Here is a 25,708-nt window from a genome sequence, read left to right as displayed (position 1 = left end):
CTAATTCATCCCTCCCCACTCCTTTCCCCTTTGGTAACCACAGTTTGTTTTCTATTCCTGCCGTCTGAATCCACGTTAATATGAATTGAATATTTGTGGACCTTAGTTTGGTGGAGAACAGTGTCAATCAATTTTTCTCAATATTTCACTTTCCCTGTATAACAGTCAGTACCATTTCTTCGAGAACAGGAGCCACTGGGGCCTGGGGCCGCACAGATGTTAATATCTCTTATCAATTTTAGGCCTTAAGATGATATGTTTTCCTAAAATTTCACCTACTTATTGTCCAACAGCTTCTTGGCTATTGATTTTTCCTTTAAAATGTATGCAAGAAGAAGAGAGAAACATCTTGCTGCTATTTTTTTCCTTTGTCCCACCCTCTCCCATTTCAAAGGTAAAGGGGATGATGTTTGTAAACAATTAATAATCTCACCTACTTCAATCTTCGTGCCACTACCAAAGGATTTTTCAGCCGTCAGGAGTCTTTGCTTAATGAATATTTGATATTTATTAGTGAGATGACTGAGTCTTCCTGTAGCTATGTTGAGTCTCTAATGATGCAGATAATCTGATTATCATAAAAATGGATTAGTGTGAAGGACATCAAGCCAGTGTTTGGACCTTGCTGAGGACTAATTAGCGGTTTAAGCAACAAGCATCCTGGAGCACCCGTGGTGCTCAATCCTGAGCTCAACGGGGGAATGCTTCTGAGACCCCAGGAAGGTAAGCTGTGGGAATGGTTTTGTTAAGGAAAACAGAATGTAATTTTATTATTCCGAGCTCTGGGATGACTAGCCTGAGAGAGACCTTTGAAAACTTGGTGAAATCTGCCCACTGTTTGAAGCATGACGCATGGTTACAGGTGAATATTCCCCTTTGCTAAGTTTGTAGCTCATATAAAGCAGATAATCTACCATTGGCTGAGTATGAAATGTAAGAATTCTCACTCGTGATTTTCCTTTACACTTGCACAGGTTTTTATCACGTTCCAGGTGACCTCCTGTGTATGATTTCAGCTCTACCTCAGCCGACCCAGGGGCAGGCAAGGCACGAACCATGATCTGGTTTCGCACTCAGGACACTGCGGTTGAAGGGATGAGATCTCCTGGGCTGAGATGAGGCGCATAAGGAAGTGGCGGCGTGGGAACAAGAACGCAAGATCTCCCATCTCACGTCCACCTGCGCCTCTCAAACTGTCACGTGCCCACGAATCACTGCGGGTCTGGCGCGGCAGTTCTGGAATATGGGGACTGAGAGTCAACATTCCTAACGAGCTCCTGGGTGATGCTGCTCACACTCTGAGTAGCAAAACTTCACCGTTTTAAAAAAACTCACGCAAAAAACCCAACTCCTTAAAAACTGACTAAAAAATCTAAATCCTCTGATGTACAACCTAGAATGTAAACTTTTTTTAAACCAGTGCATGTACAATGCAGAAACGGCCATTCAAAGAAGTCCCCGTTAAAAACATAGTACCTACTACTCAATAAAAAGCAATCTGAAACAGTTGAAAGACACTTGCCCTATGTAAACGCAGAGGTAGATTATCCAACATAAGTCTTCCGGACAGCAATTTTGAAATTATCAGGAATCTAATTTTTGGCTGCGTTTCCCCAGGCCCCGAGATGGGAAACCAGAGGACTGGGTGGTGGAGGAATACCGGCTCCTTCCCAGAGGCAGCAATCGGAGTGCCCACAAGGTGGCGCTCCAGGGTCGTCTGGCTCCTCGCGAGTCGCCAGCGCGGATCCTGGACCCGCGGCTGGTGTAGAGCGAGCCGGGCCGGAGCAGGGAGGAGGCTTCGTGCTCCGAATGAGCGAACCCGACGGCATCCAAGAGGGCCCACAGTTACCCCAGCAACAGCATATTTAGGTTAGTTTATGTCTCCCAATTCATGAAGCAGGACTGAGGAGATAGATGATTGGGAAAAAGAAAACATCCGGCTTTCAAAGGTGGAGAGCCTAGAAAATGTGAGACTTCTACGTTTCAGTCTCTCAAAAGGAGACTATATATAGGTCTTGTTCTTTCAACGAGTACTGGGCACCTCAATATCTAGGGCTCTGGGGGAGAGGCAGAGCAACCAACACAAGTCTGGGTGGATGGGCGGATGGAGGAGACATTAACCATGGAACCCACGGAGGGGGATGAAGAGCAGGGCGTCTAAACGCAGGCAAGAGTGTGGTGGTGGCTGGTGGAGCCTTAGGAGAGGGGCTGAACCTGGAAATGCAGGTCTGGGAACCAACCCCTGCAAAGAGGTGACAGTTCAAGCAGAGTGTCAAAGAATGGAGTGTGACACACACCAAACGCTTAGGAACAAAAGGTACCAATGGATGATGTTCGAATCCTCCTGGGGAGATAAGCTATTGGGACACAAGGATATTTCACCAAGATTGTATAGACTCTACGCAAACACATTTAAAAATGATTAGGAGACATAATGAACTTATCTACAAAACAGACTCACAGACATAGTAAACAAACTTACAGTCACTGGGGGAAATGAGGTGGGAAGGGATAAATTGGGAGTTCGAGATTTGCAAATATTTACTATATACAAAATAGATAAACAACAGATTTCTTCTGTATAGCACATTGAACAAATATTCAATATTTTGTAGTAACCTATAATGAAAAAGAATATGGAAATGAATATATGTATGTATATGTGTGATTGAGATACTATGCTATACTATGAAATAGACACATTGTAATGGACTATACTTAAATTTTTTTAAATTTTAAAATGATTAGGGTCAGTATTTTGTCTAGGTTAGTGAACAACTCGTGAGTTAATTTTCTGAACTCAGACTTAGTGAGAGTTTGCCACATGTTGGTGATATTTTAAACACCTTATTATCTAATCCAACCCTCAATAAGCAACATAGTTAGCAGATACTAGCTACTATATACAGGATAAACAAGGTCCTGCTGTATAGCACTGGGAACTATATTCAGTATCTTCTAATAAGCTATAATAAAAAAGAATATGAAAAAGAACATCTATGTTTAACTGAATCACTTTGCTGCATGCAGAACACAACACTGTACATTAACTATACTTCAATTTAAAAAAGCAACATGGTTACAATCATTATTCCCATTTCACATATGAGGACGTTAAAGTACAGAGACTTAAGTATCTCGTCCAAGGTTGCACAGGTAGAAAGGGGCAGACCCACAACGCGAACCCAGGCACTGCTGGCTAAAGACTGAGATTTTAACTGCTACTCCACAAGGATTCTCCAGAAAAGAAGTGGTTATCAGTGAATTAGCACTGGTGGCTTGGGCTGAAAGACACATCCGAATAGTAGCTGGTTACCATGCTGAGTCTGTAACTATCCCCTACCTATGCTAACAACCACTGGAGACACAGATCTTAAGACTTGGGTTTATGTTAATAAGACGAGACCATACAACAGAAAAATCATCTGGGAGGCAATAAATCAGATTCTCTGGCACTTTAAAACTAATCCCCGCTGACAGTTTAGGCATCTTGGAAATTATATTCATTCTTTCAGGAGAGCAGAGTAATAATTATAATATACTACATATGGCCAAGAGAACTCTAGGACATTGGGAAAATCTGATTCAATAAACAGTGTGAGGGTAAAGAGAATTATGAGAATAATTCTCTCACTGTAATCAGTACAGTGTATTCCTAACAATGGCCAGAGTTTTTAAAAGGAAAGTGGAAATACTGCAGAGTGGAGAAAAACCACATAAATCATTTTTAAAACCTGGAAGGAGGGGCTTATAAAGAAGGGACTTTGGATGTGTTAGGCTCAAAAATAAGAGCCTCAGGTTTGACTTAATGGTTTTTCAAGAAAATGAAAAGCAGGCTACTATTTCCTGTCTTCTTGGACTACAGAAGATGAAGATTTAAATTTAAATTGTGTAAATTTAGGTTAGATCTAGGCCATTTTGTTCAATGGAGAACTGAGGCAAAGATGCTGACAGATCTTCCCAAATCTATGCAAATCAACCTTGACAAGTCTAGGAGTCCCCTATTTTAATGAACTAAAGACATCAATCCTCTAAGCCAATGCAGTTTTCAGCTCTTTTGGGGAGGGGAACCTTTATTTAAAACTTTAATATTGAAACCTGATCCCAGGGGAGATCGTGCTGCTAAAAGCTGGTACAGACGACTCTGCTCAGCCCTGTCCCCCAGCCACCACCCTGGTCTGCCTGCCTTCTCACCACTGCTGGGCAACCTTGAAACAGGGTTTCTGACTGGAAAAGCTCAAGGTAGAGTTATCCAGCATTTCTCATCACCTAACTACAAAAATATACTAACAACCTCTTTATTTGTGCTACAAAAAAGAAGAGCCTAACTGAAAATTAGAAGGAAGGACAGAAAGTCTGGAAGGAAACCCTACAAAGCGATACCATAGTAACCCTAAACTTTCCAATACCTGTTCAACACTCGCTAGTTATTAATTACTCATAACGTTTAGAATCCTCAAAGAGGAACAGAATATACAGGAATGTGTACCTGACTATCATGGGGGAGCTTCTGGACCAGGAAAAGGTAGTAAAATCCAGATATAATTAAACCCCAAATTTGGTAAGCACAGATGCTCCTGATGGGCCCTCCAATATTTGTTAAATGAATGGATAAAAGTGCATGGGGAGGGTTCTGAGCTTTGAGACAAATGGTAATAAGTGAATTCTTCTTAAGCTGGCAATTTGGGAAATTAGCAGATGTGAAGTGGGAGGCTACTAGGAGAAGGCACAATGCAAAATGTGGAAGATATGCTAGAACAAAAATATCTAGGAAGAGGCAAGTGGCAATGAATGACATCAACTCAGCAAGAAGGAGAAAACCACGCAGAAAATAATTTACGCGCTGCTTTTCTAACAAATGACTTGGCATTTGAATGACTTGCTAGAACTCAGCCTCTAGACCTGAACAGCTCTGCTTATAAGAATTTTAACTACTGCCCTACCACTTTGAAATCAGGTAGCTGCCAAGCTTACATCTTTAAGCTTCAAGAGAGAATCAGCTAGTTTAAAAAGCATTTATTGGGAAAAAAGATAATTTTTCCACATGGTGTGTTTTCCACTGGTTTCTAGATAGGCAGTTAATTGATACAGATTATAGCTTTCAAGACAATGGCAAAGACTGGAGGGCAAAATTACAGTTTGGAAGAGCCTGGTTTTAATCCTGACTGTTTAACTTTCTCGGTTAATTAATGCTACATGCCAACCAAATAATCTTTAAGTTTAACTCGAATAAGAGCTTTAGGAATATACTATAATGTGGTCTCTAATCTATGCTTTGTGTTCCCTTCCCTGCCCCATAAGAGGGGAAAGGACTGATAAAGAAAGCTGGCAGGCTTTCCTCCCAGAGAAGACACACTGAGTCAGGAATGTGGTAGAAGTCAATCCTCTGATGTCCATCCGGAGAGAACTGGGAGCTACAGGTTGGCGACATCTGGGAATAGAGGAGGGAGGAGAGGAACACAATGGAAAGGGCGGCAGGTGAGACAACACCTTGGGCCTGAATGAACCATCTGATGGATGCCCCAGTGTCAAGGGGGCTCCTTGGAGTCCTGGTATGCAATGGAGGGTCCACGTCCCGAGGACCCGGCTGCACGCCGTGGTCTCCAGAGATGCTTCCGAGGTCCAAGAATGATGACAAGCATGTGGAATGCAAATTGGGAAAAGCAAGGGCTCCCCACAGCACTTTCAGCAGAAAACTCTTACGACAGAGATAAGACGCACGTAAAATCCCACCTGGTGCTCCTCAGTGGTTTCTCTGTCAACGAAACCCACCCACAACAGGTGAAAGAACCCCCCTACCTACGCGGGGAAGATGAAATTTCTGTCTCAGCAACTAATGGGAACAGAAAATAAGTGCCACTTAAGGCTCTGGCTTCCTAAACTCCTAATTCTATTTCACACTGACTTAAATAAATCCTGTTGTAAATGTCCCGCCAAGCATATTCTTAAAGACAAGCATGGAAAGCTTAAGGAGAGTTTAAAGGATAATAATAAGGGTGTATAAAAGATTTAAAAAAAAAAAAAACCTCTAGTAATCAGTTCAAGGAACCGGGATCTTCTTATTTGGTTTGCTTGGACCAGAGAAAATGAGTTAGGATCTATCTTCAGGATTCAAAAAAGAAAGAAAGAAAAAGAAAAGAAAACCAATATTGGTCAGGTACTAGTTTCTTACGTTTTGTGCTTTCTAGAGCAATTTGACAAATCATTCCTTTTTTGCAGAAGAACCCCATACAGATCATTTGGCCAATTTTACAGATGAGGAAGTCAGCTTTTTTTCTAGATTTCTCTCCTCACATGAGTTTTTTTTGACCCAGGAACTGAAGAGAAATGTGATGCCCAAGGCAGTCTATTCTGAGGGGGGAAGGAGCAGACAAATGTCAGAAACAGCAACACCCAGCAGGATCCACACTACAGTGATGAGAATAAGGACCAGCCCACGTGTCCAGGAAATCAGGAGGAGCCCAAGAGAGCTTAAGTCGCTGTCCCAATTCAATTAAACAGAGCATTCTCATTTCACTTTGGCTGCCTCCATGGGAAATCTGACCTCGTGAACAAATTTGGGTTTGCACCTGGTGGATGTTTGGGAATTCTTAGCTTCAATATTCAGAGGTGGTGTGGACAGCCAGAAGCAAATGCAGACTGATTAGTAAGGACAAGATGAACAGGAAAAGTATGCAGCTCATGGATTATCTTCCCATTTGGTGCTTTTATAAAACCATTTGCAAGGCTCAAGCAGTAGATGACTAATTTATTATCAAAAGTAAATATTTTGCAGCTGCCAGCATGTCACACTGTGATTCCTGTGAATCACGTCCCCATCAGAACCCACTGGCAGGGGACAAGCCCAAGAGCCTCCTTGTACTGAGGGGCCCCTGAGCAGTGGGGCAGCATCCTAATTGACCGGGGATATTGGTGGGATGTCTGGGATCCCGAGGCCTCGAGAAGCACAGGGGTTTTCTGACCTGTCACCGTGGACAGCACCAGCCCCAACTCCTGCCCCGGCCAATGCCCTGGGAAGGCTGGTCCGCAAGCCCCAGATAGCTGATCACTGAATGCAGGAGGCACCACAGCGACTGTCAGAAGGAGGGCAGCGCTCTGCCCCATGTCAACCTTTAGCAAATACAAACCCCTTGTTGAAGTGACACAGAATAGACTGTGGAACGAAAGTAACTTTTTGAGGGAAGATTTAGAAACAGAGAGAGGAAGCACTGTCAGGATGGACACTGACATTCTCACTGTTTTGCATCAGAAGTGGGTTTTTACATCCCACGTTTGAAGCAGTCTAATCCCAAGAGTTGGCGGCTGGATGGAGAGGCTGTGAGATGGGTGGGTAAGAGCATGAGCAGGGCAGCCAGCAGCCTGGGCATGAAACCCGGTTCTGCCACCTGCTACCTGCGCCATCTCGGGCAAACTATTTCACCTCCAGGCTTCAATTCCCCATGTGTAACATGGGGATTATACCTTCCCTCCCTCAAAAGCCTGGAGTGAGGAGTAAATGACTTAGTATTTGAAAACTGTTTAGAAAAGTGCCAGACATGGAGTAATAACACTATTATTACATAACCTTTTAGAACATCAGGAGTCTGTGATTCAGAATGCATCCTCAGAGAAGAAACCGTCTTCCCAGTGAGGGTGTTAAGTTTTCAAGTAGCCCATAAAAGTCCATGTGTCCCATATTGTAACTGAGACCATCTCAAACCTCAGGCTGGCTCAGAGATCATTTCCAAGGAATCCCATGGCTCCTCCTCATGGCTCAGTACCAAAGACACATCTCTCCCCTGAAGAGGAGATTGGGAAATCTCCCTGTGTGGGAAGATTTGGGAGGGGGCGTCTGTAAAGTCCTGGGCATCTTCAGGTGTGTGAGGACAGGCAGCACCCACGTGAGGCAGAGTATTGAGGTCCAGGGTGGCTGTCTCTCTCCTGCAGAGAGCTCCAAGGTCAGGCCTCTGGACTCTGAAGGCTGCCTCGGGAGTGGAAAGTTCCACAGTCCAAGAGTAGAGACTGGGCAGCATATATGGACGGGAAAGCCCCCCTCGGCAGCCTGTGAGAAGCGGGTGTAGACAAGGAGGGGGCTGAGCCCAAGGACAGGTCCAAGCTGGAAGCAGGCCAAGAGCTGTCATCGTGGCGACAGGAGCTGCCTGCTCAGTAGCTGGTTCTTTCTTAGACATCTCATTCTCCCACCCACAACAGAAGTCTGTACCAGGCTCAACCTGGCCCAGCCTCCATTTCAGATTTGGAGCAAAGCATAAATCTGAACTTAGTGCTCTGGTTTGATGCTGGATTTTGTGCTTTACTAAGCAATGCCAAAAAATTAGAAAAATTTAAAAGGGCTCCCTATCATCTGTCAAAACAACAAACAGAAAAGATGAACTGATAAACTCTCAGTTTAGGACACCCTGATCCCTGAGATCTTTGAACACACTAAGTACAGACCATCACAGCAACACCTGCTCTTCCACCTTAATTAGTCAACAGGGCATGTTCCCAGTGTACCGCTGGCCTGGGGCTGTGGGCCCAAAGCCCAGACTTAAGGATGCTCACTGTGTTCCCTAACTGGGAAAAAGCCATCATCTTCTCTTTGAGAGTTATAAGCTCAACACCAACGTTACATAAAGGGTTTGCTTTTGTCTGCATAAACCCAATATGGGTGTGTCCCTCGTCAGCAGGATTACTGGGGCCATAGCAAGGACCACCCACCAGGTTCCCGTTTGGGAGGAGTAGGGCACAGCAGGGGCGGAGGAATCCTCAGCCGGACGTCAGAGAGCTGGGTCCGGCTCGCTGCTGAACTTCTGAGTGGTCTAGCACTGTGCTGTTCCACTGTAGCCAGTAGTCACATTTCAATTAAATTCAATTAAATAACACTACAATTTCCATTTTTTGACTACGCTGGCTACAGTTCACGTGCTCCATCAGCCACATGTGACTAGAGGCTACTATCCTGGACACCACGGATACAGAACACTTCCCCCATTACAGAAAGCTCACTGGGAGGTGCTGAGAGCACCTCCCTGAGACCGAGTCACTTCCCTGGTCAAACAGGGGTTTAGGCCAGATCCCCTCTTCACAGGGCTCCACCCAGAGCAGCCGTCCACAATGTTCCAAGCATCCATGTGTACTGGTCACTCTGACAGGCATTACCTCCCAATCAGGAGGAGGAATAGGTGATTTCCGCCCCACTTTCTAGAAGAATGGAGGCCTGGAGTTGCTAAGGAGTTTGCTCAGCCACACCCTGACAAACAGTAGGGCAGGGGTTTCAATCCAGACAACTCTGACGCTCAAGCCGGTGCCCTTAACTACATTCCCATCACTTCTCTAGCAAGATTCTGAAGGCCTGTCCACTCGGGGACCCACGCTACACGGACAGACTGGCCTGGGTTCAGCTCCCACGAGGGTTTCTCGAAGTGTAAGAACTTCACCTCAGCTTCTATGAGAGACGACAGAGTGGGGTTGTGAGGGCTGCTAATTCTTGTCTTACACTCCAAACTACGTTCAGGAAGGGTTTAGAATAAATATTTTAAATTAAAAGACTGATAGGGTCTGTGTGAGTGTGTGTATACGTTTCTATAATAAAGTACACATAAAACCCTCTTATAAATGTATACATACATACACCCTTGTAAATATAAATTTAAAATATATATTTATATTTATAGGGGTGTATGTATGTTAAAAGTATTATACATAATGTTAAAAATAAAAGAACAGAACTGAGGGAAATAACTGTAAATTGGCAGATAATGGGCTTTATCCTGAATATATAAAAAACGTATCATATCAATAAGAACAATACAAAAACTAATAAAAAAATCTGAGCAATGCCCAGGAAGAGGGCCATTGACTGGGAGGGGCCTCTCCGGTGCTACAAATGTTCCATTTCTCGGTCAGGGTGGTAGCTGTACAGGTGTGTACAGAGGTAAAAAGTTACTGGGTTATACCCATGTTCGGTGCTCTTTATGTGAAGTATGTAATATCGCAACAAAATGCAATAAAGCATATAAACGAACATATAAACTAAGAAGTTCTTCAGCAGCAGCTAAATATGCTCTCTTTGTCCATACACACCATGAGTGTAAGAGGACTAGAGTGAGTTTGAAGCATAACTGCTGAGTTATTTTGAAAAAATTCTGTGGAACTGCTCTGCCAAGATGACCCACACTTCCTGTACCGTAAACAATAACGAAATCATCAGGCAGGGGTACTGCTTCTCAGCGCTCACATTAAACCACTCGGTATGGCATCCTTCCCCACCCGGCATGCAGTTCAGGGCAGGCACTGAAGTCTTCCAGAACCTTTAGTTACAAGAACAGTCTCGTCAATCAAAATGTCCAACCCAATATATTAATCAAAGTTCCAGTGCAGTCCAGAAGAAGCCGCTTCCCTCCTGCCCCTGCCTCGCCCACCTCAAGCCTGGAAGCCCACGTGGGAGGCCCCTCTTCTCCCTGCACCACCTCCTCCCCAAGTTCTTGCCATCACTGCTGACCCTCCAGGGAAAGAAGGCAGCCGGACGAGCTGGTGCAGGTGGAGCCCAGCCCTGGGTCCCTCTGGACATGATGGATGGGACGGTGGCTAGCTCCTCCTCTTGTGGGGTACTTGGTGGGATTTTTGGAGACCTCTCTTACGGAGACTTCAGGCCTCATGACCCTGACTTGGGCAATGCCTGCTTCTCGCTCACACTCACACCCATCCCGGTGTCTGTTACACTCCAGTGCTCAGCTCTCACTAGTGAATGAATGAAGGGGGTGAGAAACAGAAAAGAGAGTAGCAATATTCTCTCCATAAACTCTTTTGGGAAGGAGACTTCTATGCTAGTAGGTCCTTGTGAGTTGATCAGACACTTTTAAAACATTTCCCTTAGCCTACAATTAAGAAATGAACGACTGTTTCATTCTCAGCCACTTGTCACTCAGACGGTACCCAGAGTCTGATGAAAAGAGTCATAACCTGCGGACACAGCTGCAGACTCCCTTATCAGTGCCTTTCCGTGGTCTGTAAAATACCCCAAGCAAGTGGACAGTGTACTTTTTCAAAATTAGATGATCAATAAGACAATTCAGGAAAATCCAAATTGCTACAGATTGTAGACACAAGACCTTCCACAGAGATTCGAGTGTAGATCTGAGTTGTTTACAGCAGCCTCAAAGTCCCTCCCCGCCTGGCTGTATACAGAGGACACGAGCAGAAACACTGATATGAAAAAACACATGCACCCCAGTGTTCAGCACTATTTACAATTGCCAGGATGTGGAAGCAAACTAAGTGTCCATCAACAGATGAATGGCTAAAGCAGATGGGGTGTGTATATACAATGGAATATGACTCAACCATAAAAATAAGAAAATTTTACCATTTTCAACATGGACAAACTTGCAGCGCATTAAGCTAAGTGAAATAAGTCAGACAGAAAGACAAATATTGTATGATCTCATTTATATGTGGAATCTAAAAAATATAACAAATGACTGAATATAATAAAAAAAAGAAGCAGACTCACAGATACAGAGAACAAACCAGCAGGGAAAGGGAAGGGGGAGGGGCAACACAGGGATAGAGGATTAAGAAGCACAAACTATCATGTATAAAATAAGCTACAAGGATATATAGTATAACAGAGGGAATGTAGCCAATATTTTATAATAACTATAAATAGAGTATTATACCTTTTAAAATTGTGAATCACTATATTGAATACCTGTAACATAAAATATTGTACACCAACTATACTTCAATAAAAACTTTTTTTAAAAAAGCTCTGCAGCCCTGAAACCTGCAGACACCTTGGCATCATGGGAATGACATGTGAGGCCACTCAGCAGGAGACCCTCGAGAAGGCTGTGAAGGCTTCGTGAAAACACTTCAACTCAGCCCTGATTTCTGGCCCAATAGTCATTGGAGTCTTTGTCTTGGCTGACTGTAGAAATTTTAAAGGCTAGAAAATGACCTCCTGGAGAGAATGAACAACAGCAACATTAAAATGTAAACCTGGCAACTATTACTGGGCATCTGCCACGTACTCAGCATTGCAGAGCCTGGTGACGGAAGATACAAAGATGAATGAAACAGGCCCTGTCTGGAAGGAGCTCCCGGGCTGGTTGGAGGGAGAGGAAATATGCCTCTCTCCTGTCCTCAGCTGGAAGGGGTACAGTCACACACCCCTATACTGTGCTTTCTGTCCTTCACGCTTCTTTTTTAAGGAGGAGTCTTTATTTTTTTGTTATTTTTAAAATTGAAGTATAGTCAGTTACAATGTTATGTCAATTTCTGGTGTACAGCATAATATTTCAGGCATACATATACATATATATATATTCCTTTCCATATTCTTTCTCATTATAAGTTTCTACAAGATATTGAATATAGTTCCCTGTGCTATACAGAAGAAACCTGCTATATATCTATTTTATATATAATAGAATCTGCAAATCTTGAACTCCTAATGCTTCTTAATTCAACATCACCTTTTTTTATTGAAGTATAGCTGATTTACAATGTTGTGTTAGTTTCAGGTGTACAACAAAGTGATACAGTTATACATACATACATACATATATATATTCTTTTTCAGATTCTTTTCCATTGTAGGTTATTATAAGATATTGAATATAGTTCTCTGTGTCACACAGTAGGTTCTTGCTGTTTATCTATTTTATACATAGTAGTGTGTATATGTTAATCCCAAACTCCTAATTTAATCCCTTCCCCTCTCCTTTCCCCTTTGGTAACCATAGTTTGTTTTGTATGTTTGTGAGTCTATTTCTGATTTGTAAATAAGTTCATTTTCATCATTTTTTTTTTAGATTCCACATATAACTGAGATATTTGCCTTTCTCTGTGTGACTCACTTGATGTAACAGGATCATCTCTTGGTCCATCCACAACATCACCTTTAATTCTCACCACATCCTTGGGTGAGGATGGTAATTCTCTTTTTTGGAAGAGGAAACTAACACTCAGAAAGGCTGAGTGACCAGCTCCAGGCCCGAGAGAAGGTATACGAGTGGAACTGGAAGAACACAGGTCCCCCAACTCCGGGCAGTGGCTCCTTCTGCTGAGGCATAGACAAGGCACGGGGAGAAACTCAGCTCAGCCTTATGGCTTTACTTGCAATATGAAAGGAAACAAATGAGTGAAAAAGCACAACAAAATGAGGAGAAATTAGAGCAGAATATGTTAACAGATGAACATTTTTAGAATCAGAAAAAAATGAAACATTTTAGCCTTGCCAAATACTAAAGAAAAGGCTAGAAGGCCCCAGGGGAAGTGGGATTCTAGCACCACATTTAGGGGACAGGGGGAGTTGACAGTGACATCCTAGGGAAATTTTATTTCTTTGGAGAACCAACACCCATACTTCTGCAACTCTTTCTTTCTCCTGAATTAAGTTCAGAGTGGTATCTGCCAATACTAGTACCTTTGATAAGAATTGAGAAATAAGTGTATGATATCTAATACTTTGTAGGAGACTTGATTTTCTAGATTATTTGCAGACAAACTTACATTCTTGTTGCTTCACTGTGGCTTTTCTGTTTTCTCCAAATTGAAACGCTGTCCCTGGTCAGTCTACCGTGTGAGAAAAAATGCTGTTGTTCCCATGTGGGACTGTAATTTTGAAATGAGTACAGCTTCCTACTCATTTTTCAAAAAGCTATTACCTCAAAAGAATCAAGTTGCCACAACGACGCTATATTCTTCCTTCAATGGACTCAATGGGTACAGAATCAATTAGATAACAGAAATCCTCTTGTGAAAACCACAGACAACAAAGATGAGGCTTAATTGGCAGAGTCGGATGACAGCCCATTTTCCAACCAGCAGTCTTGTCTCATTGCTAGATGCTGCCTTTGAGGGAGTAAAGACCTTGAGACACACTTGGATAAAGGCACCAAGCTGTGCTTACTCCTTCTTTAAGCATTGCTGCGGCCACCTTGCTGAGGGCCGTCAAGTCAGGGGTCAGACGTCCATCTCCTCTAGCTCAGCTGATCAGGCTGCCTTGACTTGCTCTTGGTAACAACCTGCTACACTGATTTCAGTCTCCATTCATAGATCATGACTGGAAGTTTTAAAAGCTCTGGTCTCTATAACTGTCACATGGGAAATATAATGAATTTGGGGAAAGAGTACATTTTAATTTAAATTACGTTTGAATTTAATTTAATTACATTTTAGTTGTAATTCTAGTTAGATAATACAAGTTTTTTTAATCCATCGTAGTATGAAACTCTATAATGATGCTATGCTCTTACTGCTCTTCAAAATTTAGAAGAGAGAATTAAAAGGAAAGCACTTACTTTCCTCAGATATTCAAAGAGCATCTTTTCTTGCAGCTTTAACTGTTGTTTGCCAACTTGCGAGTAAAACTTAAAGTCTAAACTCTGGATCCAGGCAATGAGGTGTAATTAAAAGCACTCTGGGTTTGGAAATGGATGGACCTGGGCTCACGTCCTGCCAAAAGCAAATCAGTAAAGGGAGGAAGGGAGATCTGGACACTGAAGCCAGCAAAAAATGCCCTACAGCACTTGTCAATAAGCAGAAATGATCCAGAAACGCCCTGCATATCACATGCTTCCACAGAGAAGGTGATGGAGACCTCGCTTGAATGAGGAAGGTAACAGGATGAAGTTATACCAGGAGAGTCCCAGATTATACCAACCACAGATCTGCTCACGCACACAGGGAAGGTAAGAAAAGACAAATGAGTGAGTGGTAAGAACTCCCTTTGGTACATCAGGGTCTAAATTTTATACAGTAACCACGACAGAGGAAAAGACAGATACCTGGGCAGTTTGTACCATCCACGCCTGTAGAGATGCACCACCTGATGTAGAGAGGGTCTGGGAAGCTGGGCTTCCCGGCGTGGCCCCCTAACTGGAATTGGTTACGAAGTACTTCCCCTGCAGGGGCACATCTGCAAAGTATCCGGACTGTCCAAGGATGCTTTTCAGGTTAGAACTACAGGCCACCAGGACACAGTCTGAATAATGAGACCCTTGCTTTCACATCGACCCATTTTCTAGTCCAGTGACTTGCTGCTATTCAACCTGATATTGCCTGCATGCACCTATGTACTCACGTATGTACACGCAGCTATCAAATCAGATGGTAACACTTTACTGTAAATCTCTTCATCACTAGTGACGGATTCAGTTCACCAATCTCTCCCCATCTATGACCTCTCTCCCGAAAGTAAAATAGCCCCAGCCTGTTGTAATTTGCTCCGCGGTACTCTCCCAGCTACTACAAGGGTTATATGTGAACTGTGAAGGATCTCTGTTTGAGATCATCAGAAAAAGAGGGGACTGGGGGCTGATAAAAGGGAAGTGAGGCTGACAAGGAAGCAAGGTTAGAGTTTTTGAGGCAAGATTTGGAGGAGAGGAGGGAGGTGAGGTCAGGTAAACCTGGGCTTTGACTGGTCCTGGGACTGTGAGTCTTGGCATAAACTTGCAGGGGCCAACCTTCAACTGGGGAAGAGAACCAAGCAGCGTCTGCTCAACTTTGTCTACCGAAGCTACTCTGCATCTCCACAGCCACCGTGGGCCCCAGGAATCAGAAGTCAAGACTGAGTCAAAACCGGAGATGACAAAACAGTTAGATAACAGGAGAAACTTCTTATCACGTTTTACCTGCAGTGGAGATTCAAAATAGCTCACGGGGACTGTGGAAAAGAGAGACTAGCCATTACTGGTGAGCTAAGGATGGCCCTCAGAATTTGATTCATGTAGGATCCATTTTTATTTATTTAAGATGTGTAAGATGAAGTTTTTACATTCTTTATTTAAGGTGCTGTCTTCGTTTTTGCTTTAGTATATAATTATAATATATAATTAATATATAAGAATTGTCATGGGCTAACTGGTGGGGAGGTCCACTTTTCCTAGTTAGTGAATTGTCCTGCCACAGAGGTTTCAGGAGCCAGGCCCTCGTGTGACTCTCCCTGATGCACAGTCATTACCAAGGGCCAGTGGTAGACCTGTGACTGCCTCTGAGAATATAATAAAGTCACACATGGGAATTCCTTGCGTTTTTTTCCTTTTTCTCTGCTCATTAGCTGACTCACATTTTATGTTACCCGTGTTCTGCTCTGAGCCATAAAGGGGACCCTTCTCTCTCTCCAAAACTCTCCTTGCAGGAGGCTGGCCAGCCACGTGTCCAGGAAGGCCCACTCCTTATTTGGCACAATACATGCCTTGAATCAAGGAAACAAAGCGGACCCTTGCTTTAGTTTGTGAAATGGTGTAATGAGTATAAATTCTATAGACTTGCACTGAAAACACATAAATAGGTAACAAGTAGGTATCCTATTGATGATGCAATTAAAAAAAACAATACAGTAGACTCCTGAACAACACAGGTCTGAACCACGCAGGTCTGCTCGTACGTGGGTCTTCTCCAATGGTGAATACGGCAGTCCTACACACCTGCAGTTGGGCGAATCCTCAGGTGCAGAGGAAGCACACATGTCATGGAACCACGGGTACAGAGGGCCGACTATACGCTGTACACAGGTTTCCCACTGTGCAGCAGGCTGGTGCCCCAACCACCCCACTGTTCAAGGGTCAACTGTACTAGAAACCCAAACATCAAAGGGTATGAGGCAAAGAAGCTTCTGAATCAGCCAGAGAAATGCTCCCTGATGGGATACTGGTCTGGTCCCAGGATGTTGCTTGCTTGCAAGGGACACCTGCTGTTTGCCTCTGGGAGGTACCACCCCCGCTGACCCAACTCCACGCACAGAGGGCTCTGCAAACAGTGTTCCCGGGTGGCACGGTACCGTGGCCCTGCCAGGGCTGCAGTGCCCCCAGGTAGGTGCTGTTGCCTCAGAAAGTGGGGGAAGAGAGGACCCCTGCTTCACCCCGTGTGCTGCCCTTTGTAGATGTGAAACAGTGGCTGTTGGCAATACACGTCTGTTTGCTTTGATCTATACGCCCACCCTCCAGTTTCTTCCCTCCCTATGTTCCAATTTCAAAGTTTCAAACTCTAGCTCCAAAGAATCGGGGCATTTAACACGTGTAACAATTTAAAAAGCTGGCTACAAAAAACCTGTGAAAGTAACTACCAAGGCCACTGAATTACCTGTGCGTGCTTTGAGACCCAGTGACGGAGGACGTTCAGTACTCGGTTGGTGGCTGTTCTGCGTATAATGAACTCTTTGTCGCATGTTCTCTCGGTGTTGTTAAATCCTTAGGAGGAAAAGAAACACACACATGTAGTTAAAGCCGATCCCCAGGGACCTGGAAAAGGTCACTTATTTTAGGACATGGGTTAATGGAACTCAGAAACGACACAGCTTGGCAGAAGGCAGCAAGTGGCTTCAGACTGTTGTGGATTCTGCTTCCTTACCTATTATCTCCTCAGCAGCGAGGCCACCACACAGTTACAGGTGCAATTAAATGGGTAGGGTGCATATATTTATTCAAGGCCACTGATGAAAGTGAAAGCTAGTCTAATGACACTTCTATTTGTGCCTGTCTTGTTATATAATATTGAGCCAAGAAGGAGCTTTGACACAGTATTTGAATCAACATTTAGTTTATACTTTCGCTCCAAAGTCATCATATAACCACTAACATTTTCAATATTTGTAGATAGATGAACCCATACTTGGCTCCCAGATGAGACAAACACTTTACTGTGAAGAACATGAACTCCACAGCCAGACTGTCTGGGTTCAAGTCCCTGTCCTCCTACCAGCAAATCGCGGCTCCTCTCTGGGACCAGTTTCCTCATGTCCTGCATGGGATCAGTGTACCAGCTTTATAGACTCGTTTGGAGATTTAGTTAATACTTGTTAAGCATTTAGAATGGCACTTGGAAAAACAGTGAGAGCTCAATAACTACTGGGTATTACTACAACTCAGTATTGGGTCAGTGTCTTTGAGCCCTCTCTGTGCCAGCCTATGTCTCTATCTTGGCCACCTTTTCACTATCAAGAAACCAATTTAATATTTTTCTACTGACTCTGTTTTAATAAGATTTTGCCTTCCAATCATAATTAAGTGATGTCATTTTATTTTGTTTCCTTTAGAAATGAATTCAAGCCTTACATAACTTCACTGGCGAGCTTCTTGAAAGTTGTCTATATTCACTGATTTCATTTCGTCTCCTACTCACTCTACATCCTACTCCAAGATTCTCACCCCATCTTAACACCAAAACAGCTTCCACTAAGGTCACCAATAACCTCCACGCCTCTATATCCAAGGGCTATCTATTATCTTTCTTTAGGAAATTTCATCTAACAATCACCTATAAGAAAATTACTCATGTACTTCTGAATTTCTTCTCTGAGCCCTGGAACCATATATCCACCTGCCTCTTGGTATTTTCCTAAGATGTTCAAAAACCTCAATCTTCGTATGTGCAAAAGAAAAACTCACGGCCTTTCCACCAGAACTCGTCCTTTTCCAGTGTTCCCTATCTCAGTGAAGGAATACCATCAGTCAAACAGTCAAATAGCCTGAAACTGGAATCATTCTTGGCCAGTCTCTCTGCTTCTTCCTGATAATTTTATCTGCTAAATAAATCTGAAATCTGTCCATGTCTTCGTAGCTACAAAGCCAAAACTGGAGCTGAGCTCCAGCAATTCTCATCTAGTTCTAACATCCTAAAATTAGGGTGTTTATAAAAACTAAAGATATATAGGTGGGACCTGAAAATATGTGAAAAGAATTTAAAATATTTTAAAAGTCAAATTTTACAAGAACCACATAAAACTTCTTCAAATTAACAGAATTATTCTTTCAATGATTGCTGAAAAATTGACAGGTTGATATTTAAAACACAGATAGATATAATAAGTAAACATAGATTAGACCCCTAGTTGAATTAAGAAAGAGTAAACTGGAAAGAGACTGGGAAAACAGAGCTGAGAAAATTACTTAAATGCAGTACAGAGAGCTAAAGAGATGGAAAAAGAAAAAGAGGGGTTAAAAGACACGGAGAAAAGAATTGGAATTTTCAACAGATGTCCATTTGTGTCTGTGTCAGGGATGGGTGGAGAGGGGAGATTATTTTGAAAGAACAAGGTCCTTCTGCTTTCCAAACCGGTATCACACACTAAAAGACCACATGCTGGGTCTTCTTTATAAAATGTCCACTATTTCCATAAATTCAAATCTCAATTTCTGTTACCATTTAAGTTAGCATTAGATTACACTGCTTGTCTATTTTACATAACTGCTGCTAATAACCATGTTATTTATCTTTTTTGTGTAGACCTCAGCTTGGTAAGTTCTCAACATCTCTTTGCTGCTCAGAGATCATCACTTTTTGCCACTTGCAGGGCTCAAAATTCTCCTGGAAACTGACCGAGTACTCAAGTAGGAGATCTTCAACAATGCACACTGGAATGATCCACAGCTAGGGGTAGAGGCGGCTGGAGTAGAAGGACCAGCCACAGGCAGGACCAGCCTTCCAAGAGCAGCAGGAACACTAGAAACAGGCAAGGCTCCAAAGACACACCTTCCACCGCACCTTCCACACGGCAGGCAACCCCAATATGGCCCCAGGATGGACCAGAAGTAAAGTCCAGGGCAAATTACTTAACCTCTCCACGGCTGTTTCCGTACTCATAAAATGAGCAGACTAATGAAACCATATTAAGTTGTTTTAAAGATTAAATAATTCCTGTAAAGCAAGGCACTCAATAAACCGTATTTACTATAATTATGTTCTCACCTATAGCTGACTTCCTCCATCTATCCCCTTGACCCAATGGCCCTCACAATATACTTTTGACATTATCTGAGTCATAAGCATACATGAAAACAGTAAAGATTTGATTGACATTTGATTGACATCAAGCTATCTCCTTCCTAAAGAATCCTTTTTACTGCTTGATCAACAGAGAGAGGTTTTTGATCTTAGAAATATTCTGTCAATTCTATTTAAGTCACCAATTCAGAAAGTCCCTAAACCAGATACATGAACCATCTATCTGAAAGGCATACCTGTAGTAAAACCTGAGAGATCAAGTTTTATGAACGGAGCTTCTGCTTATTCATTAATTAAAATTGCCTTAACTGGGCTCTCATGTGCTAAGGTGATATTTGTGTATACACAATACAGCACATAGGTCCATCTCTCAATCAGACGGCCAGTCTCACCATTTATCACAGACTTTAAAGCTCTGTGATCAGAGCCACAATTTTTTGCAGCTCACCAGATTTCCTCCTTATTGCAAGCCACCATCTAAACTAGGGGCTGCTTGGGCAATATTTATTTCTGAATTTAAACATGAACCACATAGCTAATTGGTGGCAATATCAATGTAGAAGCCATTCTGTCCTAGAATCACGGATCCACCCCCAAGGAGTCCTTGCGCCACATTTTGGAAGAGCAAACAGCAAATTCTTGGCAGAGTTTTAAACATCTTTCCCTTGTCAAGTGTGACAGCCACCAAACTCTACACATACACCAGGAGAGTTTACTTAAATAACATCACACATCTCCAATATACACATCTTTCCAACATATGTAGATTCTTTTTCAGTTGAAGGCACTGGTCAAACAGGCTACTTTGGGCAACAAAAGCCATCTGGAAAAATGATAAGACCCCAATCACCATACGTGTGAATTTAAGAATGCAATTCAGATAGACTGGGAGTTCAAAATTTGTAGATACTGAAAGGCATAAGTAGAATAGATAAACAAGATTATACTGTATAGCACAGGGAAATATATACAAGATCTTGTGGTAGAACACAGCGAAAAAAAATGTGACAATGAATATATGTATATTCATGTATAACTGAAAAATTGTGCTCTACACTGGAATTTGACACAACATTGTCAGATGACTATAACTCAATAAAAAAAAGTTAAAAAAAAAAAAAAGAATGTGATTCAGCTTTACGATCCTTCCCCCAGAGAGCTTGTGAGTCATTCCATCCCTTTTAGCAATTGGTGGATGCCACCTCTCATTAAACGATACACTCCTTGGTGAAGGGATTTTATCTCAAACATCTCTGTAGGCTCTTCAGCTTTGTACACAGGCACTTAGCAGTTATTTTTCTCAACAAAAATTCCATCACTCCCAGTGAAAACTACCTGAAGGTATCTGCAGACGCTATATACCTGAATTAACAGCATTCGTTGGCCATGTTACCATAATGACTATGTATCTGATATCTATCACAAGAAGGACATATGATAAAGGAGTGGGGAGGGAGGCAAGGAAAATTTAAAATAGAGAAAAGGAAGGAAATTTTCATTTTATTCTTCAAATAATGTGATACTCAGCTAACTTCATGGCCTACTTTGTAAGAGGCAAGGAAAATAATGGTGAGATGGAAATAAGATTACATGTAGGTGGATGATGGGCTTGTCCAGTTAGAGCCATCCTGAGGCTGCTTGAGGACAAACTGTCAAAGACAAGGAATTCCTGAAGATGGTGACGTATCTTAATATCAAAAGTAGATCACCAAGAAGTGGACTCTGGAGCTGTAGTTAATGCCGACACAGCACCTTTAGGGCATCCTCTCACTTGGTGAGGAAAGTTAGAGTACAATCAGGCAGAGCCAGAAAGCACGGAGATAACATAGATGTCAGTGGTCCACGGTGATGGGCTCCCGGGAGGAAAGTAAATGCTAACTATTGCTTACTTCAACCATACTTCTAGAAACTGCTACTTACTGTGTTTTTATCCCCAGTACCTGCCATTGTAGGTCTTAATAAATTTAGGCTTATTGAATGAATGCATTGAGATCATTTTAATGATTATATCGGTGGGGGAATTAAGAAAAATGTCACATCACTGACACATAACTTTTCACTTATTCAAAAGAGGCTCAGTCTCTCCAACATCAGTGTTATCCATGTGCTTTGTTTTATCCAGTAAATATCCTTCTTCAATAATTATGTGCAATATAAAATCACATCATTGGTTTGTACATTTCGGTGCCCTTGGATTACAACTATATTTCTACTCTTTGGTTGCTGGCATGGAAAAATCATTAATATTTATTGTTGCTTTGTGCCAGGTATGTACTAAAAGCTTTACAAGTGGTCTATAATTTAACCCTTGTAATAATAACAACTGTCATTTATCACATGCCCACCAAGTACCAAGTATAGGACCATGAGTAATGTGGCTCCTCAACAACAACAGCAACCAAGGAGGGTAAATACTGTTACCTCCACTGACAAAGAAATAGAAAATAAGAGAGGCTGAGAAACTTGGCCAAGGTCACAGAGCTAATAAGTGGCAGAACCAGCACAGACAAATCTATTTCCAAAGCCAGAGTGCTTTTAATTACCACCACATAGCCTGAATCCAAAACTTAAAAGACTTTTAAGTTTTTCTTGCAAGTTGGTAAACATTAAGGCTACAAGAGAAGATGCTATTTGAATATTTTGGGAAAGTAAGTGCTTTCCTTTTAATTCTCTCTTCTAAATTTTGAAGAGCAATAAGAGCATGGTACCATTATAGAGTTTCATACTGCAATGGATTTTTTTTTAATTTTTATTTATCTAACTGGAATTAAAATTTTCTCAAAAAGTACTTTCCTCAAATGTATCATATTTCCTATGTGACCAATTATACAGACCAGAGCTTTTAAAACTTCCAAGTATGATGTATTAATAGGGAATGAGATCGATTTAGTGGGTTGTTACCAGCATTTAAAAAAATTAAATATATGAAAACTATCTGGATAGATTGTACTTGGTGAGAGTGAGTACTCTTTAGGGAAATTTTTATATCAATTGTGTGTGTGTGTGTGTGTGTGTGTGTGTGTGTGTGTGTGTGTGTGTATCCTGAGCCAAAATGTAAAATATGTTTCTTAGAGTGGGTTGCAATAAACAAGTCTGAAAGTGACTAATATAGACAGTCTGATTACTAGCACTATGTTCAAACTATATGAATTAACTTCACAGAAATCCTGGGTAACTAAGCCCATTCTTTACTCTGAAACACGTCCGGAGGAACAAGCAGAGGATGTTTATTGTCCCCCTTTGTTTCTGTCACCCAACACTCTCTGCACTCTCTGCCCAGCCCTCCAGGTTGTCCATCTCTGCCTCATTCCTTGGTCTCTGGTCTGTTCTCGAGCTGCCTTCATCCAGCTCTCACTGTCTTGGGGGCATAACTCTCCCCCAAGGTTTTTCTATGTATTCTAACCTGACACCTCCAGCTCCGACATTTCCCCAAACCCTTCATTTCAAGCTTCTTACAAGGCATTTTCATATTAATGACACATTCTTCTCTCATAAGAAACATATCCCAAAATCAAATGTATGTCTTTTGCTCTCAAGCTCCTCCCCATCCTAACTTTCCTGTTGAGTTAATGGAATAACTTGGTCTCAACTTCTCAGGTGGGAAACCTCACTCTTCTCTATTTCTTCTTGGTGCTTCCCATTCAGCCGGTAAATACTGTTAACTTTTCGGTTGCGTCTGTTAGATTTATCCCTTTTTCTCTAGTCTCCTGCTGCAAAATCTTAAGTCTAGGTACTTCACACATGGGTTGTAGCTTTTGTCTCCTAGATTTTCCTCCTTTCTCCATTCCCTCTGCCCTTCTATTCTTTTTCCATTCATAATTCAATTATTCAGTCAATTTCTATGGAGCACTTACTATGCTCCAGGTTCTGTGCACATGCTGAGTGAACAAAAGAGATGTGGTCTCTGGTCTCATGGAGTTTGCTCTTGATATGGAAAAAAGAGAGCTTCCAAACAAGTAAAATACCAAAAATGTATAATTCGAAACTTTGCAAATGAGCAAGGTGCTGTCTCTACAAGAGTAATCTCAAATATCCCCCTGATGCGTTACTGCTCCGGTGCCAAGTACTTCTAATATCTCCCTACTGTCCACTGAACCAAGTCTAGAATATTTTCCTAGACATGAAAAGGATCTGTAACTTGCTCTTGGTTTATTAGCTAGTAAACGATAACAACAAAAAAGAAGTAAATGCAGACAGATTTACACATACACTGTGCTGAATACCATGGGCAGGGTATTTACTGATCTGTGAACTAGCATACTCATTCTTGAGAGATGATCTAGAATAATAGTTACAATTTTAAACTGAACTTTAATCTGAATAGGGTAGGACATTTGGTATAATAATCTACCGGTTCATTCAATTACTCCCATTTTAATGGAATATTACTTGACAATCTTTTGTTTGCAAAAGGGACAGAACACCCAATTCAAACTGGAATAGAATAAAAAGGGAATTACTATTTTATGTATCTGGAGATAGTTCTAGATTCAGAGCCTGTCTGGTTCAGAGGCACACAGTAACCTGGCCCATATTTATTTGTCTTCAATGCTTTAATTCTGCTCTCATTTTCAGGTAGCAAAAATGGGGCTGGCCATGCTAGTCTTACAACCTCAGCTCACACCGTCCAGTGGATGAGAGAGCAGTCTTTCCGGTAGCTTCCACCAAAGAGAGAGAAATTTCTAATCTAGAGGCCCTCCAAAAAGTCCTTACACTTCACCAGCCCGAAGTGCATACTCCTTCCTCAAACTCATCACTGTGGTGATGGCTGTGTGTGTTGGTGAGGACGGCGGGGAGATGCATGCATGTGTTTTGGGGAGGTAGATTCCCACTCAAAGCATGTGGCCAGCAACGTGAAGGGGCAGCTTTTCAAAGGGGGATATATAGCAAGATACTAACGAGGCAATGAACAAACTCTGCATAGCAGGGTTTAAAAAAAACCCTTCCTATAAGTCTTTATCCTTTAGTTTTTTAGTTCCTTTTAGTTCTTCTCAGTTTAACCTGAGATTTTCTGTAAGTGCAATAAATTGAAACAATGAAAAAAAAAAAAGCACATCCTTCTAGACTGAGAAAAAGAAGCTCAGCAGGTCTACCGTTATTTGAGAAGAAAAATACATGAAGAAGGGCAAAATCAGTATCTTTCCCCTGCTTTCACCTTTCAGGAAAATCAGTAACTAAGACTGCCAGCAGAATTGCTCTTATGGATTTTTTAAAATATGTGCTGTTTAGATTCCTGAAGGAATGATTATATACTAAGTTTAAAATGAAACTTTCTGAGAAGCATTGGGTGTTACTTTTTTCACTTCTCCCAATTATATAAAATATATTCCTTTTTTACAGATAAGAAAGCTGAGGCTCAGAGAAACCCAAAAGCCACCTAAGATCACAGACAGCAAGAGCAGAGCCAGGATTTATGGCAAGATTATCAGATTCTAAAAATCCAGGCTCCTCGCACTGAAACAGACTGCGTGCCTATTCACGAGAAGCACTAGCTGCCCTGTTGACTGTTGTGTAAGCTCCAGCCCACCCATCGCTGCTGTCACCAGATTTGGAGCTGGTGTGGAGATGCAACAAGGACATACTGCCAGGACGGAGGGCGGCGGGGACTTGCCCTGACGGGGACTTGCCCCGGAGCAGAATGGGACCCTCTGAGGAGTTGGTGAGAAGTGAAGCCGCAGAGTAAGCAAGTTTAAGTGACTTTTCAAGAAAACTGCTGAGGCAAGAAGGAAAGAGATAAGCTAAAAACTGAAAGGTGACACAGGTTTATGGGAGACAGTAACTTGAACCAGTTTGAAAATTAAAATATAGCAATCTATTTAAAAAAATCAGAAATAAAACACTCTTGGTGAGATCTTCTTGACAAAAAATCAGAATTACCCAGGCCTTTGAAAATACAGTAACTGCTCTAGAAATGGTTAGCAGAAAGCTCACACACACACTCACACACACACACAAGGAACAAACTTTAAATTGCCATTTCTGCCCAACTTCATAACCAACT

The 25,708-nt window shown here is 42.1% G+C and overlaps 1 protein-coding gene across 2 annotated transcripts in view; it reads right to left on the bottom strand.

Annotated features, from left to right (window-relative positions):
• The window catches only part of RASGRF2 (Ras protein specific guanine nucleotide releasing factor 2), a 208,535-nt gene that overhangs the window by 30,493 nt on the left and 152,334 nt on the right, over window positions 1-25,708 (bottom strand). For both annotated transcript variants that reach the window (XM_010949238.3, XM_045512437.2), the window contains one exon: window positions 17,068-17,174. In XM_010949238.3, coding sequence (XP_010947540.2) covers window positions 17,068-17,174 — 107 coding nt within the window. The remainder of the gene's footprint in view (window positions 1-17,067; window positions 17,175-25,708) is intronic.

This window comes from Camelus bactrianus, chromosome 3, assembly GCF_048773025.1.
Source record: "Camelus bactrianus isolate YW-2024 breed Bactrian camel chromosome 3, ASM4877302v1, whole genome shotgun sequence".
Taxonomy (NCBI): Eukaryota; Metazoa; Chordata; class Mammalia; order Artiodactyla; family Camelidae; genus Camelus; species Camelus bactrianus.
This window is presented reverse-complemented; position numbering and strand designations above follow the sequence as displayed.